Genomic DNA, 15,783 nt, shown 5'->3' with positions numbered 1-15,783 from the left:
CTATACAAAGGACATGGTTGCTGATAGGCTAACAAAGCCTCTCAATGGCCAGCAGTTTCAAAACTTTGTAAGGCATCTCCAGCTTGTATAAGGGATTGTTGGAGACCTTCTGACCTGAGTGGGAGTGTTGAGAATATGCAGGCCAGCAGGGCGAAATATACAGGTCCAGTGGACCCGTACTTGGTCACGTGATTAGTAATCACGTGCTTGAGCACGTGAACAAGCACGTGACCAATATTTCCCAGCCCCGGGCTGGGAAACATCTGGACACCTGTATCCTTAATACCATCACACCTGCGATACTTGTATGTAGATACACGCTATCCAGCTGGGTCCTTCTTCGTCGTCTTGTGTAATTCACCGCCTTCCACTGCTGCGCAACTCGTACCTGTTTAACACTGTACAAAGCAGTCCTCGGCCACTACTAGAAGATTCGTTAGAATGAGAAGCCTACACCTTTACGGATTAACGTCGATAGCCGTGCTAGTACGGGCAAGTCTCACGTTATTCGTGTGATCTCGGCGCACCTCTAGCGTAAAGCTAAGTAGGCTGGCCACCCTAACCTAGGGTTGGTTATCTTGAGATATGCCCCTATAGGTGTCGTAGCTTTTAGTATCGATAGCTAGACTATACACCGCCTATTCAAGATTCCTGTTCGGGGCGCGTTTACTAGACTGTCTAAAGCGAAGTTAGCGGAGCTAGCGAAGTTCTTCGAGTATATTCAGTATATCGTAATCAATAAGAAGTCTATACTTAGCGTAAAGATGCTTAGTTATATCGACAAACGCTTAAAGGAGATCAAAGCCCGTACATCGCTACTATTTGATAGCTTGACGGTCCTTCTGTTTAGAGACTTTTAGCAACTACTACCGGTTAATAAGAGAGCACTGTTCAGTAGTAAGGTGTCGATATAGGCCGAAGTAGACGGGCGGAATATATATCGATCGTTTGATTATTCTCTAGAGTTGAAACAGCTTGTTCGATAGCAAGGCGACGTTAAGTACTTATAGATACTAGAAGGCATACGACATTACGCTATGACTAATGATTAGTAGAAGAGACTGCTTATACGTAATCGGCACTATAAGGACATACTACGGTCATACCCTAGTATATTTAATAACGCTACCCGGGTGTATAGACGTAAGGACGAAGTCAAGCTCTACAACTACATTAGAATGCGAGAGTCTAGTAAAGCGATCAAGCTATTATAGGTAGACTATACCGGGTCTAGCGCGAAGGACGCTATATTCGAGCAAGGTAGCAATCTTTATATAGCCGTGCCCATCTTACTCGGCTGTCGTATCATGTTAGTAACCAATATATAGGTCGAGCGTAGACTTGTAAATAGAGCTACTAGCTACTTGGACGACGTAGTATAGGCCGATAGCGACGATCCGGCTACTGATCTTCTATTGTGTCTACTTGTCCGCTTTAACAAGTACGACTTTGACCGTGAAGCCTATATCGCCGCTAGCGATAGAGATAGTCCTTTAGTCCGTAAAGCTGAACAGCTAGGAAGAACACGTAAGGTTGTGCCTATCTTTAGGGTGCGCCGTGAATATAAGGTTAGGCGGACCACTTACTTACGTACTCAATTCCCTGTTACTATTGCGTACGCGGTCACTATCTATAAGGCTCAAGGCCTTACTATAGAGAAAGCTGTCCTCAACTTCAGCAAGAAGGACTTCGCTAATAGGCTAACCTACGTTATAGCATCTCGTGTTACATCACTAAAGGGACTACTATTCGACGAGGGTTTCGACAAGGACCACTTCAGTACTCCGAAGTCCGGTCTCGCGAAGATAAGACAAGCGGACTACGACCGTCGTAAAGCCGACAGAGCTAGGTTCAAGCAGCTCGTTAAGGGTGAGGTCTTCGAGGAGTGGGAGAATGAAGACCCAGCACTATAGCAGGTGTTGCTTGATAAGGCCGAGCTCAATAGGCTACAACGTGAACGTGGTGAAGCTGCTGCTTTGCCGTTCAGTGAACGCGATATCTAGGAACTGATGAAGGAGAGCACTGCTAGCAATCCGTAGTGGACGCCACTCACTGATCTACAGCTGAACACCTACTACGGTGTTCGTCCACGCGTAGAGAGAGATTGGTTGTATCCAAACTTGGACTTAACAAGAGCATAAGAGTCTCGTCGTCGCACTATCGAACAGGCAGAGCGTGATAGGTCTGCTGCTGATGCTAGGCGTAGGGCACAATGGGCGAAGGACAACCTAGAGAAGGCTCAAAAGAACAAGGACTGCAGCAGTCAATAGCAATAGCGACTGTAGCAGTCAACAGCAATAGCGTAGACGATTGTGTACAAGTAGAATAGTCTTAGTAGTGTAGCACAACCGAGGTTGAATATTGCACGCTCAGCTCGTCACTTTGCTATTCCATTGCACGGCAGTACCGCGCAACACCATTTTATAAGGACGCAGCCGGCCGGGGACGAGCTGACTTTGGAGGAACTTTGACTGAGAGAAGGTGCAAAGGGATGCTGACAATCCGAAATGACCCCTGGAGATGTTATAGGATCGCTTTGCGGCCTTTGATCGTTCCTTGTGCGGCACAAAGCACCATCAAGCATCAATGCTCGACCTCCGAATCGTCCCCGGCGATGCGGTGCCGATCAAAGTTCATCTAGAGCTGTGCATTCCTCGAGCATCCCCTTACCGTCTTGTCATCTCGAACTCTCGTGCGGTAGGCCCTTTAGGATGCTGCCCTCGACACTTCCCCGATCCCCAGCTGGCCGACCGAGCCCCATCATTTGCCGCCTAATTTGATTGAACTTCAATACATATTGCGCCTCGAAAACCTCTAGCATCCATCTTTTCCGCGCACTCGAGCCGGCAACGAGTGGGAGGGGGGGCCCTCACGAGGCAGGGGTAGGGGCCCGCCGATGTGCCCTCCCCGAGGCGCAACGGCGACGTGCGAGACAGCCGACATTTGATGCACTTTAGTTAGGATTCGATGAGGCAACTGGGGACCGGTCGGCCAGCTGGGGATCGGGGAAGTGTCGAAGGGACGCTGCCTTGTCCTGGACCGGAACAAGCAAGCATCCTGGTAGATCGCCGCGAGCGACCCCAGGCAGAGCCGCTTGATGCTGGCACGATCGAAGCACGATCCAGTAAAATGGCATGTATGCCTTGTCATTCACTTGGCGACAAACTTAGCGTGAAGTGATTGACTTCTTTTTCATTTCCTTCCCTCGTGCTTCCTCTAGTCATTCGTGGCCTGCAGCTTTCGATTCGGTTGCTGGAGTTGCAAGTGTCTATGTTGGCGGGAGACAGAATAGTCGCCGCATGTACTCAGCGTTATGGAAGCACACAGCAACCACACCGACCACCCACACGAAGCGCCAAAACGATGCCATGGGCCACGACGTCTCGGGTGAGACGATACTCTCGACTATACTTATCCTATTCGCCCTCGCAACATTGGCAGTCATTGGCAGATTCTATACGAGATTCGTGCTGTGGCGTGATGGAGGTGTTGAGTATGGCAATCACGACGATCACACACACAGAAGCACTGACACAATACCTTCATCAGCGACTGGCTCATCCTCACCGCCCTAACCTGGGCCCTCGCCATGACAATTTGTGAAGGCCTCCAAGTTAGCTACGGCCTCGGAACAGGCGCCAAACTCCTCGCCACCAGCCTCGATCCGAACCTTCGTAAGGGCTTCTGGGCTGTGATCTGGACTTATCACCTCGCGATGGGCTTTGCACGTCTCTCCGTCATAATGCAATGCCTTCGAATCTTCCCGCAGGCCTCTCATGGTTGGGTCAAGTGGTTGATGTGGTTCCTTGCCGCGTTTAACTGCATTAACATGACCTGGGCGTTCCTCAGCAGTGTTATGACATGTGTACCTGTGCAGAAGTTCTGGTTGCCAGATGAGGTTGATGGAAAATGTCTCAGTAGGGTGGTGTTGTACATGACGAACTCAGCCCTGGCAATGGTCCTGGATTTCGCCGTGGCGATTCTCCCAATCCCCTGGATCCGCAGTCTGCGCCTCCCATCTCGGCAGAAAGTGCTCCTCTGCGGAATCTTCATCCTCGCAGGCTTCCCCTGCGTCCTCGCAGCAATACGAGTCCAATCCCTAATCGAAGTAACCACAAGTTCCGGCTCAAACTACACCGACGGCATCCTCGCAATCTTCAGCTGCAGCGAAGTCTATGCAGCAATAATCTGCGCCTGCCTCCCCTCGCTCAAAGCCTGCTGGAACCACCTCCGCCCCAAATGCATCAGACCCTCCCACGCCGTCTGCAAATGGCTGCCGTGCTCAAGCTGTGAGTATTTCAGTGCAGGTTCGCTCAGTACCATTTCACATCGGCTGAAACTTTGGCGGCAAGGTCGGCGATGCCATACCGAAGACCGCGACCGGCCTAGTGTTAACGATTCGCGGATCGAGCAGCAAGCAGGCGAACCGCATCCGGGGCAAGAGCTCGAGGTACGAAGGCCTCAGCGAGCTGCGGCGAAAGATTGGGCTAAGAGTACCATGCAGACGATTATGGAAGACGAGGGCCCGATGGAGGTGCAATGGAGGGAGACTGGCACGAGAGTGCCGAGATTGGGGGTGTTGCCTAGTATGCCGGGCTATAGCGATCCGGACAGTATTGGGACTGCTACAACGGTGGGTGTATTGCCGAGGGCTGCTGGATATTCCGGGACGACGTTTGTAAATACTGCTGGATCCACAGAACGTGGTTGATACGAATGAACGACGATTCAGACTTGAGATCATAGCAGCAAAACACCAGCTGCGAGTAACGGTAAGCGGCCGCTTTGTTGAAAAGAGAAACGCCCATGCTTTCGTTTCGTGTCGTGTGGTATATGCGCTCGCTTTCAGACCTGCCTCATGTGTCAACGCCAACCATTGACTAGGCCTCCCTTGGGTCCCAGCCTTCGAAGCCCAGGTCTCAAAATGCAATGCTCAAAACAAGTACGTACAAAGTCCTTTGCGGCTTTCCTGTGCACCCTATGATTCCGCGTCGTGGAAGACGTCCTCTCCGTCTATGCTGTCCATGCGGTGAATGCCTCCCTCGCCGTACTTGCCAGGTACTCTGGGTCCGTGGCTGTTTGTCTCGGACTTTGTTGGTACAAGTGGTTGCTGTAGACCATCTGCTGGTGCGAACTGAATAGGTTGGTGGCCCTCCTGCGGTTGTGCCGGTGCTGGTTGCGCCGGTTGTGATATGTGAGTCTGCTCAAGACCATGTTCGATGTCGATCAAGTTGCCTGATGCAGCTATCTGTGGTGCCTGATCAAGTTGTGATGTTGGTTGCTGGGTTTGCTGGGCTTGCTGAGCCTGCTGTTGTGGGCGTGATTGTGTTTCTTGCTGCGATGGTTCTGGCTTGCCTTGCTGTGATGGCAACTGTTCGTCTTTCTGGAATTGCTTGTTGTCCATGCCCTGTCCTGGAAGTATGGGTGCAATCGCGAGAATCTGTTCGATCTGCTTCTCAGGCGGTGCCTTGTCATCGACTTGTGCTTCAATTATCCAATCCAAGCTCTCTTCGTCACCTGGGGGTGCTTGCTTGAAGAGCTTCGGTTTCCATGTGTGTCCTTCACCTCTTTCTGCAGCTTCCCGTCGTTGCTCGTCTTCTATCCGAGACTTTTCGTCAGTTGCTGTCTTCTGGTCCGCCTTCTTGATCGCCTGTGTGGTGTTGTTCCATAGTTTCTGGCTTTCTCTTGGTGCCTGCTCTTCCAGCGGCCGGCTTTTTGGAAAGCTTGGTTTCGCATGCGAGGCGTCGAAGAACAGCTCTTTCTTGCCTGTTGCCAGGTCTTTGATGTACATCTTCTCGTGCCAGTGTCCACTCAGCTCGTAGAGGTGTTTGTTGGTCTTGGTGTCGTTGATGTAGCCAGCTATTGCGTTGTAGCCTCCGCCGACCCATCCCTTGACTTTGAACTCAATGTCGACTTCGAGACCGGTTTCTGGACATCGGACAATTGCGTGGTCGCCAAGCTCGTACTTCATCTTACCGAAGAGAATGCCGCGAGCATACATGTTCGGCTGGGTGACGAAGCTGAGATTGATTAGCATGTCAGCGTCCAAGTGGGGCAATCTACACACTCACTATCGTTCACCTCTGTTGAGAAACCGCATAACTGCTATGCCTTCCATGAATGATCCAACGCTGTTTCCGAGAAACTTGCTACGCGGTTTCAGTGTGCCGTCGATCCTGATGTGGTGCTCGGGTGCCATGTAAAAGTAAGAGGACTTTGGAGGGTGATGTGAGGTCTGTTCGGAGACATAGTAGCCTTTCGTGCCATCTGGGTAGTCCCAATAGCCCGTGAAGACTTCACCCAGAATTGGGTTCAGTGGCTTCTTGACGCCTGGCGGTTTGATGTGCCATCCTGCGAGGTAGAACTTGGTGACTGCTACAAAGCGCTCCACAGGGTCGTCGATGGTCGGTATGTGTAGAAGTGTCTCTGGGTGCGCCATGAAGTTGGTTATGCGCTCCAGCATCGATCTAGGCTCCAGGATGAACGTTGGCAGCGTGACTCGCGAAAGGTCTGCTCCTGGGCGAAGCTGGGAGATGATGTGTGACAGGACGCTTCCCTGCTCGTCGCTCACGACTGTCTCATCCCCTCCATCGTCTTCGCTGGGCCGGCCGGCCTCGACGGACGACCGGGTCGAGTTGACCGAGTTCTTGCGGTGTCCCAGGACCATGTCGGCGAGTCAATTGGAGGAGTTGGCTGCTCGTGCGGCTTCTTGGGCTGCTTTCTTGGCTGCGTACTCGCGTTCAATCTTGCGTATGACCTCCTCTGCGCGCTCTTTGGCGAGGTCTCGTTCGACTGTAGGACAGGGACAAGCGTTAGTGGTATGAACGAGTTAGGGTCAGGGTGAGGTCAGGTGTGCAAGTGAGGAAAGGTGATTCCAAGGCAGGCAGAAAACAAGCAAGCAAGCAAGCAAGCAGCGGGAGTCAACAAGTCAGTAGTCACTGCTGTCTTAGTGCGCCAAACACGTGGTGGGATAGCAAGGAGCGACCGGATTCACAGCTGCTGCAACACCCGAAACGAAAGGAAGCATTGCGTCAGCCAAGCCCTGATCAGGTGAAAGTCCCGCAGCCTCGATCGGGAATGGTGTTTCCGGTGCCTTCCGCGTGAATGCTGAAATCTCGACCTCGCGTCTCCAGAACATCAGCATCGACTATGCATTGTGTTGGCCATGTTGTCTCCTCATTAAGCCAATGGCAGCTGAGGGTGATGTGAGATGGTGGTGACATGATGAGCCGTGGATCCAGGTCCTTGCCCGCGTACCTGGCGCGACTGACAATACCAAAACTGAGGCCCTGCAGCTTCTCAGACAATCCATCGCGTGGCTTGGAAGCAGTCCTGTCGATGGTATCGAGATCCTGGGGCGTTTCGTAAGGACCCAACTCCGCGGTAGAGGCCGTGTAGCTTGTTCGCAGTATCGAAAAGATGGCTTACCGTCGAGTCGGCCGTGAGGATCCATACTGGCGTATCGAGCGTCCTGCTATGGCCTGATACAAATCGACCAGCATCCCCAATAATGTACGGCGGCGTCGCTGAGATCCATAGCGTTGCAGTCCACGCTGCTGCTTGCTTGCTTACATGCGTTGCAATGGATTGCTGATGCAATATGAAAGATGATGACTTACTGAGGTCCTCCGCCAACTGGCGGCGACGGCGCACTGGTGCTGGTGCTGGTGCTGGTGCTAAATGACGCGTTAGCATGATCGCTTCGTGCAAGCTCTGCCTCAGATAGATGACGCAAATTGCTGACAACGAGACAGACTGTACGTACCCGGAGCAGGAGCAGGTGCCAGCAAGGAAGCCGGCAGGAGGTCTTTGAAATCGAATCAGCATACAAGTCGGCCACAAAGAGATCCTCAACAACAGGGACAACCTCTCGTGTTAGGAAGCACAGTACTCACGTCCACGGAGTGCCGCTTGGCGCACAGCCTCCTGTGCTTGGCCAACAGGAGACTGGAACTGTGCTTGCAGCTGCGCAGTCTGCGCAGCCTGGCGTGCTGCAGCCCTCTCACAGGCAGGGCACGGGAAGGCACTCTGTGCCTGCGACCAGGTCGCCCAACGTACGGAGCCGCATTGAGCGGCCGCGGCAAGCACATCTGCCTCGCGCTCAACGGGCGGACACGGATCCAGCAAGAAGAACTTCGCCTCCGCGGAATTGCAGGAGGGATTGTCGCAGTCGAGCTCCCGGATGTACCAACACATCTAGAAGCAATATACGAGTTAGCCCATCCAATGCATTGCGCGACGAGACTGCCACATTATCCCTGAACAGTTCATCCAACTCTTTCTGCAACGGCAATGTACCCAGCGAATGGAGGAAGCACTTACGTTGGCGGCGCGGTGGTGGTGGTGGCTGGTGGTCTATATTGTGATCAGCCTTGGCTTGAGTCTCTCTTGCATGGCTTTATCGATTGATTGGGAGTGGAATGCTTCGGTGGCGGGTAGGGCAAACGACTTACGGTCTTGGTGATGGTCTTGGTCTAAGTCAAAATATAGCTGTCAGCATTGATACTCATCGATTGAGGACGGATGAAGGATGGAGGGTGAGCTGCAACAGTACAGCCTGCTAATACAGATCGATAGCACCGTCGCCAGGCGGTAGTGCTCGCAGTAGAAGTAGGTGGCGCAGGTGCTGGAGAGGGAAGTGGACATTGGGTGTACTTACGCTGCTCTGAAAAAAGGCCTATCGAACTACAACAGCAACGCTTGACATTAGCAACGCTTCAATGGCTGTACATGTGATCAAAGGCAAGACTTACAACTTGCTGGTGGTGCGGTTGCAAAGTTGTGCTAGCACGCGTGAGGATAAACAACGGAGGAGAGTCTGATAATGCCAAGCCATACGCGAGAGAGCTCAAACGGATGTGAGTCGCTTTTCACTTTAGTGGCTGCCTTGACTTTATAAAACTCTGCGCTTCCACCGTCAACAACTCACCAACTCATCAACATCCATACTATCAACAACACCTTTGTGCACTTGGAGCAGCAGCAACCACGGCGAGCGTCTCGCCAGAGGCGTGAAGCGCCATGGCCGACGACGACACGACACTGTTGTGTGCTGCAGGTGAGTCGATATGCCATCTCACAGACTCACATACAACCAACTGACACTTCATCAGCCTGCGCTCACCTCCATCACCGGCGCTTCGAGCGCAGAGCAGCTTCCAAGACCTGGGTCTTCGCAGCAGGACTGTGGCACCACCGCCAGCACTCCCTCTGCCGGACTTCATTGCTCCCAAACCAACCATGCAGCAGAGACTTCCGTCGGCGGGCTTTGAAAACTCACACACCGATGACATGGTCGACACAGCCATCAAGTGATCGTGCAAGGCCCTCATCAGAACTCGAACGCCGACGTCAACGTCTTGAGCATCCACTGATGCCATCGTTGACTCGGCGGCTGCCTGCAGGTGAGCAATTTGGTACCACTGACAACCCACAGCCGTCACATGCTAACATCAAGACAGTAGCACTAAGCACCCGCATCTCCATCACGCCCACAGGCCCAGCAGCACATCCTTTGTCGGACACATTGCTCCACGGCCGGCCTTGAAGCAGCACCACGATTCGACGATCCTGCCAAGAGTCATCAACCGCTCTCATCAAGTTACCTGCCGAAGCACACCGGAGCCTAGGCTTCACAAGAATGACAAGAGAAGACCACCGTGCTCTATACTGGCAACGAGAAGAAAATGACGCAGGCCGCCGCACCTGAGGGTGAGGATTACGTGAGCTTCACCTATCGCAGACACCGCAATTCAAGTCTGAACAAGAAGCTGTCAAGTACTACAGCACAAGATCGAGTGAGCAGTATGGCATCCCCGTTCAAGTCATCGATCGATCCCAGAAAAACCGTGTCCCTCTCGCAGAATGGTCCGTCTTCGACAGCTTCGCAAACTGGTCTGTCTTCAACAACCTCCTTGCGGAGCCTGACGCCGAGTACGAGATTGCCTTCCGCCTCCTCGCCGACCCAAGCTTTGGTCTCTCTCGACGTCAACACCTTCAAAGATGTCTACGCACGCAACAAGATCTACCAACATGAAGCCTGTTTTGCTGCCGCCACGAGTCAAGACCATCAAAGCAGCAAAACAATCGCCTTGGGCAAGGCAGCTACCAGATGCGTCCTGTTTGTTCTTAGAAGACATATGTCTTCATAGAACGAAGGAAGCCTCTGGCTTCAAGGTCAGGTCTCGGGCTGGGTAAGTCTACCACTGCACCACCCCGCCCAAGGAAATTGTTGAGGATACCATCCCGCCACCCACCTATATACATCACCCTCCAACCTGTCACATGCCCCCGCCCCGCTCTCTCGACCGAAGTCCCTCTCGAACATTGACTGACATCTATCACAGGCGAGACTAGCCCTCACATGCCCACACCGACCCTACTTTCACAAGCAGGGGAGGTGTGGGTGTGAGGGTGGGTGCGCGCTTCCGTCGAGCACGTCAAGGCGCAGCAGCTCAAGGAAGAGCAGATCAAGGCCATCTGCATCCAGCGCGGCTGGACCCCTCAAGACGTCGAGAACGTCTACCGCGAGCACGAGGAGCGACAGGCTCACGTAGCCCACGGACTCACTGGCTGGCTCCCAACCTCGCGGCATAGCACGACCAAACCCACCTCACCTCACGAATCCGCGCTGCGAGAACGCCCCCGAGATTGGTCAACCACTTGGTGGGACATTGTTGAAGATCAAAAGAGATGAATACGCAGCTTGAACAGAGCGGCGCTGCGCCCGGCGGTCACAGACAATAAAGACTGCTGGGCGCGGCACTTTCGACAACGCTCTGTTATCGACCAGCTTGACCAGCTTTTCAAAACGGCAGCGCTGCGTCCGGCGGTCACAGAAAACAAAGACTGCTGGGCGCGGCGAGTCGAGCAGAAGCAATGGCGATGAGCGCATTGAGCTGAAGGAGATGCAAGCGGCCAACTTGAGACCGCTCTCACATCCCGACGTCACAATGGGGTGTGGGAGTGGCAGGCAGTCTGCAAGCGCTGCACGTCCGGCGCACAGGTACCTTCCGCGCCAATACCGAATCGCCAACTTTGACCACTCCCACGTCCTCAAGTCACAGTTGGACGTGGGAGTGGCAGTGGCAGTGGCAGTGACGAGCTGAAAACATCATGTGGTGGATCGGTGGCCTTCGCGCCCGCCCAAAATGCATGGTCTGCGGCCAGTCGCTGCTTGCAGAAGACTTCGGTGGCGTGTGAGTTTCGCTGGCCTTCGCGCCCGCCCAAAATGCACGGCTGGCAGCCAGTCGCTGCTTACAGAAGATTGGTGGTGTGGGATCCACTGGCGTCCGGGCGGCGTCAGCATGCGAAGGTCCCTTCGACAAGCACTGCGTGTTTGTCGAGGTCGGCCACATACCTCAAGGCATTAAGAGGTATGTGGTTGACAGCGGTTTGAAGTGGCACACGACAGCCGTAAAGCTGGCGCTTCCACCGTTGTCTCACTTTCAAGCCCGAGGAAACGACAGTCAGTGGACTCCAGCTTCATTTGCACCGCAGAGTTCGTACGCTTCGCAAGACTCTCAGCAGCAGTGGATTTTGGCGTCGGGCGTTGGATTTTGGCGTTGGTGCGTTGGGCGGCGATAGCACAAGGGCGATCGAGGTGAAGCCTCCGTGGGCTCGTCGCCTGGGCTGGTTCATTGAGCGGCTCATCTGTTGCCAACCAGTCTTACGACTCGAACATCTCTTACGCTCGCCTCTTCGGTCGACGGCAGTAAGCATCACGACCTGCAGACGCCATCTCCGAACTCGCATCTACCAGCCATTTCGCACGCACACTCGCACGTTCTGGTCCAGCTCAGCAGCTCGTAACAACAAGGCTACTCGACTGCTTACAAGACCTGGTCGGACACTCAGATGAGACTCTGCTGCTTGTGCATTGGCCCTTACTGGCGCTGTCATCTCCAGGAAGATAGCCAGTTCGCCAGCGTTTAAGCGAAGCTTCAGGAGGATGGGTATGCGTGTGGATGCCAGATGTTGGAGGTTGGTATGAAACTGATGTTGGCACACGCCGATGCAAGTTTGTCGACGAGTGAGAGGAAGGGAGGAAGGGTGGCAGGCTCGGAAGGCAAAAGGGAGGTCGGAAGCGCGGAACGGAAGGAATACATGTATGCTATGTTGATGTTGATTTCACTGTCCACATTCCTCATCTTCATTCTGTACACCAAGATTTCTGGCCCCCGCGAGCCAGAAGTCGTGTCTGCTGCGAGCGTTCTTCATCCGCGCGCGTGTCTTTCTTCCTCCCACATCGACATCCTCAAACTCTCCATCAGTTGCATCGCAGCCTGATCCAGGCGAAGTCATCATTGCAAGGAATCGTGCTATGCATCTACTGGCATGGACTCTCCTGGCACGACTCCGGCCGTGGGTGATACGGCCGCAACACTCTTGACTCTGGCAAAGTATCCAATGGCCTACTATCTCTCAGTCGGAAGGAAGTCTTCTCGGTGTGATCACTCACAGTCGGTGAGGTGGTGTCTCGACGCACGCTAGTTGTCGAAGCTCTGCATTGCACCTTGCTCAAGTTGGCTGGCCTGTCTTCTGACCCGATTGTGGAAATGCTCGTATTGCTCCATGGCAGATTCGAGGAACACGAATTCGCGGAGTAATGGCTGCCACTCGCGAGTCTTGTCCAGCTTTGCTCTTCTGAATAGTTCCACAGCAATATGGACCAGGGCTTCGACGTCTTCGCCCGCCAGTGCGCCGACCGTGAAGACAGCCCAAAGAAGTGTGTCCTCGAAGATCTGCCCGTGCATCACACTGCTAATCAATCTGGCTGCATCGTGGCACATTGTTTGAATGTCAGTCAGCGCAAGGCCAAGGGGCTTTTTCTTCTCGTCCGCCAGGAAGTGCACCATGGCCATGCCCGCCATCTGCATGATCACATGCACTGTCAGGACCTGGCGATCTCCTTCACGATCTCTGAAAGGATCCGTGCATGCGACCTCTCCGATGAAGTGCCGGACCACGAACTGCAGAATACGTCCAGTAGCAGCCGCCAGGAATCGCTCCCGGACCTCTTCAGTCTGGGCAAGCTCAACCGCTCGGCAATCACGCAGAGAGATCACCAGATTTGTGTTGATCCAGGTCGATTGCGCAAGCTGTGCAAAGCCACCACTTGGAACACTCGCCTGCCAGAAGTCTGAACCTAGCAGATCCGGCATCAACGTGCCATCGTTATCTACGAGAGTCAAAACTTGCGCGAACACTTCGTTCTTCATCTGTTCGTTGCGAAGTCGCTGCGTGGACACTTTCAAGCCATCACGATGAGCTTTCCACGCCATCTCGTGCCCATGGAACTTCTCCCAGCATCCAAGAACAGCAATCAAACTCATCAAACCCCAATCCGGGCAGTACCCATCCATCTGGGGCAGTCGCAGGTTCATCGAATTGATCGTCATGTGCCGCAGCGTTAGCGTCAGGGTGTCCTTGTTCGCATCAACGCCTCGCGAATTGTTTATCTGGGAGTCGGCTCCCAACATCATGGCCCAGAAGCAAGCCGGGCTCCGAAGCGCGCAATACGGCAGTTCTTCAGACCAGACAAACTTGATGCCGGCATTTCGATCCGCCATGGTTGGTAAACGAACATCCAGCAATGGTGATATGACCTGCATGAAGTAATCGAAAAGCGAGCGCAGAGTGTTTGGATCTTGGATGATATCGAAGTCGACTGGCAGCTGCGCGAACGGGTCTATCTTCTGCAGTCCTGTCTGGTCCGAAAGAGCTCACCATGTAGATTGTCCGCTTTCCCTCACTGAAGGAGCTGGAGCACTTGCACTTCTAGAAACTGCAGGCTTTTTGGTTCGTCCTGCAGCGATTGTGGCCTTTCGAGTACCCACTGAGGCCAACGCAGCTTAACGTCGTACTATACGACGAAGTACGGCTGGATCGCTGCTCTCTACCTCATGAGCTGTCTCTCTCGAATCCGGGTCGCAATGGTTGCACTGCTGTCTGTTCGTAACCTTCGGCGGCTCGAGCACAATGACACCTCGCATGCTCGCTTGCGTTGCTGTTTCGGCCGCATTCTTGCCATCCTTGCCACCTTTGCCCTTTTTGGCACGACCTTCTGAGATGCTCTTAATTGCTCTTTTGAGACGACACTGAGGGTTCCGTTGACTGGAGCCCGGTGTGTCGTTCATCGTATCGTCACTGTCGCCAAAATCGAACAGCCGCCGAATACATCACGATCGGTGATTCGCCCTAAGCAGTACCTACAGCGTCCGTACGAAGCTCAACAGTTGTAAAAGATCTTGCAGACTGGCGTACGCGGAGTCCTATGTATCATCACATCTCAAATCTACAGATTGGCCACAAGGGAGAAACAGGCGGCTCTTGCTCCGAATTGCAAGGCCTGGCAGTGTCAACCGAGTGCTGAGGTTAAACTTATCGCCAGCCCGACTCTATTCCCGGGTTTGACACAAATTTGAGACAAAATGCTCGGCCCCCGGATGTTCGAGCGCCCTGTGCCCTAAATACCAACCTTACTTGGGCCGCGCTGCCATTTTGGGATGCTGGACTTGCAAGGCTTTGCTCAACTGAGGCAGCACTTGCCGGACGCAACAGGGCCTTGCTAAAGTCTGCGTGGCGAGCATATACAATTGCACCGACTTCTTAGGGCACTGCTATCAGAGAGGCGAGTGAGCCTGAGTAGTCAGCGCCTTTCTAATCACACGCTAGCACAAACGTTTGCGTTGCCGCTTGGCAGGAGGTGGCGGTGTACGCTTCATGTCGGCTGCTGCCGTCAATGTCGCCATGTATCTGACCAGGGTACACTGTACAGAGATGCTCTTCCACAGAGTGCCAGGTGCCGTTTGCAGTCTGAATGCGACGACGCAGCTCCTTTGAACGATCAGCGGCACCTCGAACAAAATCGACCTGATCTTCTGGTCCATCCCGCTTTTGCAGATCTCGATGTTCAGTTATGACAGGCACAATGGCGGTCCTCGTGGTGATTGAACATTACCGTATGCCTCTGACTGACTGACTTTGCCCTGCTCGGACATGTGATCGTGTACCTCGATGCTTAGGATCTGCATCACAGTAGGGAACCTATCGTGGCATTGCAGTCATGGACGTAACCATCTGCCACTATTGAGCTTGTGAGGTCGTGGCACCGGGGCATACTTCATGGTAGCCAGACTACCGTCAAGTGTATTCCAAACCAAAACTTACCAGATACCCTATTATTGATGCAGACCAGCTCACCCTATCGAATGATCGGCTACATCGGACCGACTGCCATGCATATAGCATATCGGCATCCGAACAGTCTAGGTGTTGGCTGCTGGCTGTCCGTACGTCGTAATCTATTCGTACTACAGAGGTTTGACACATCGGATAGTCATTTCATTAGCCTAGTTCTGGTGAAATCCTGGGATTGCGCCTAATCGACGCGCTTCTTTAAACGCAGCTAGGTGCGGCTGTGCTGGCCAAGTAATGTTTCAAAGTGTCAAGACGCTGTACTTCAACGATGGCTCTGGAAAGTCGGCCCAAACTTATCGCCAACTCCTTGTTGCAAGTAGATTCGGGGTGTCCAGTTCAAGGAGTTGAGGTTTCGAGAAGTTGGTATTGACACTGGTTTTATGGGGCTCGGAGGTCAAGTCTCGATCTGAAGACTTCGGCCGATACAATTGCGGACATAGACCAGATGAGATCTCTCAAGACTTAAGGCTGGGCATGAGCTAACAGGATGACACCAGGAAGAGAGCTGCCTGTGGCCTCAACAAGCATAACCCGAAGATCTGTTATGCCAGTCGCACTAGACTTGTTCACTACAGTGCCAAG

General features: G+C 53.4%; 5 protein-coding genes across 5 annotated transcripts; 2 read left to right on the top strand and 3 right to left on the bottom strand.

Moving 5' to 3' along the window:
* Positions 1-3,299: 3,299 nt before the first annotated feature.
* Positions 3,300-4,711, top strand: CLAFUR5_04190 (uncharacterized protein; the record flags this gene model as incomplete). The annotated part of the gene is made up of 2 exons (XM_047903338.1): positions 3,300-3,493; positions 3,550-4,711. 2 exons carry the CDS (start codon positions 3,300-3,302, stop codon positions 4,709-4,711), a joined length of 1,356 nt encoding a protein of 451 aa, XP_047760854.1.
* A 267-nt stretch (positions 4,712-4,978) lies between these two features.
* On the bottom strand, positions 4,979-6,667 carry CLAFUR5_04189 (Oxysterol-binding protein-like protein OBPalpha; the record flags this gene model as incomplete). The annotated part of the gene is made up of 2 exons (XM_047903337.1): positions 4,979-6,020; positions 6,072-6,667. The coding sequence occupies 2 exons, from the start codon at positions 6,665-6,667 to the stop codon at positions 4,979-4,981; spliced, it is 1,638 nt and encodes a 545-aa protein (XP_047760294.1).
* A 379-nt stretch (positions 6,668-7,046) lies between these two features.
* Positions 7,047-8,646, bottom strand: CLAFUR5_04188 (uncharacterized protein; the record flags this gene model as incomplete). Its single annotated transcript, XM_047903336.1, has 7 exons — positions 7,047-7,352; positions 7,429-7,676; positions 7,766-7,807; positions 7,896-8,196; positions 8,323-8,355; positions 8,454-8,474; positions 8,581-8,646. 7 exons carry the CDS (start codon positions 8,644-8,646, stop codon positions 7,047-7,049), a joined length of 1,017 nt encoding a protein of 338 aa, XP_047760295.1.
* Positions 8,647-9,686: 1,040 nt separating this feature from the next.
* Positions 9,687-10,036, top strand: CLAFUR5_04187 (uncharacterized protein; the record flags this gene model as incomplete). The annotated part of the gene is made up of 2 exons (XM_047903335.1): positions 9,687-9,722; positions 9,743-10,036. The coding sequence occupies 2 exons, from the start codon at positions 9,687-9,689 to the stop codon at positions 10,034-10,036; spliced, it is 330 nt and encodes a 109-aa protein (XP_047760096.1).
* Positions 10,037-12,488: 2,452 nt separating this feature from the next.
* On the bottom strand, positions 12,489-13,571 carry CLAFUR5_04186 (uncharacterized protein; the record flags this gene model as incomplete). Its single annotated transcript, XM_047903334.1, has 1 exon — positions 12,489-13,571. One exon carries the CDS (start codon positions 13,569-13,571, stop codon positions 12,489-12,491), a length of 1,083 nt encoding a protein of 360 aa, XP_047760097.1.
* Between the last annotated feature and the right edge of the window lie 2,212 nt (positions 13,572-15,783).

This window comes from Fulvia fulva, chromosome 4 (genome assembly GCF_020509005.1).
Source record: "Fulvia fulva chromosome 4, complete sequence".
Classification (NCBI taxonomy): domain Eukaryota; kingdom Fungi; phylum Ascomycota; class Dothideomycetes; order Mycosphaerellales; family Mycosphaerellaceae; genus Fulvia; species Fulvia fulva.
Note: the sequence above shows the minus strand (reverse complement) of the source record. Positions and strands in the feature narration are given on the sequence as shown.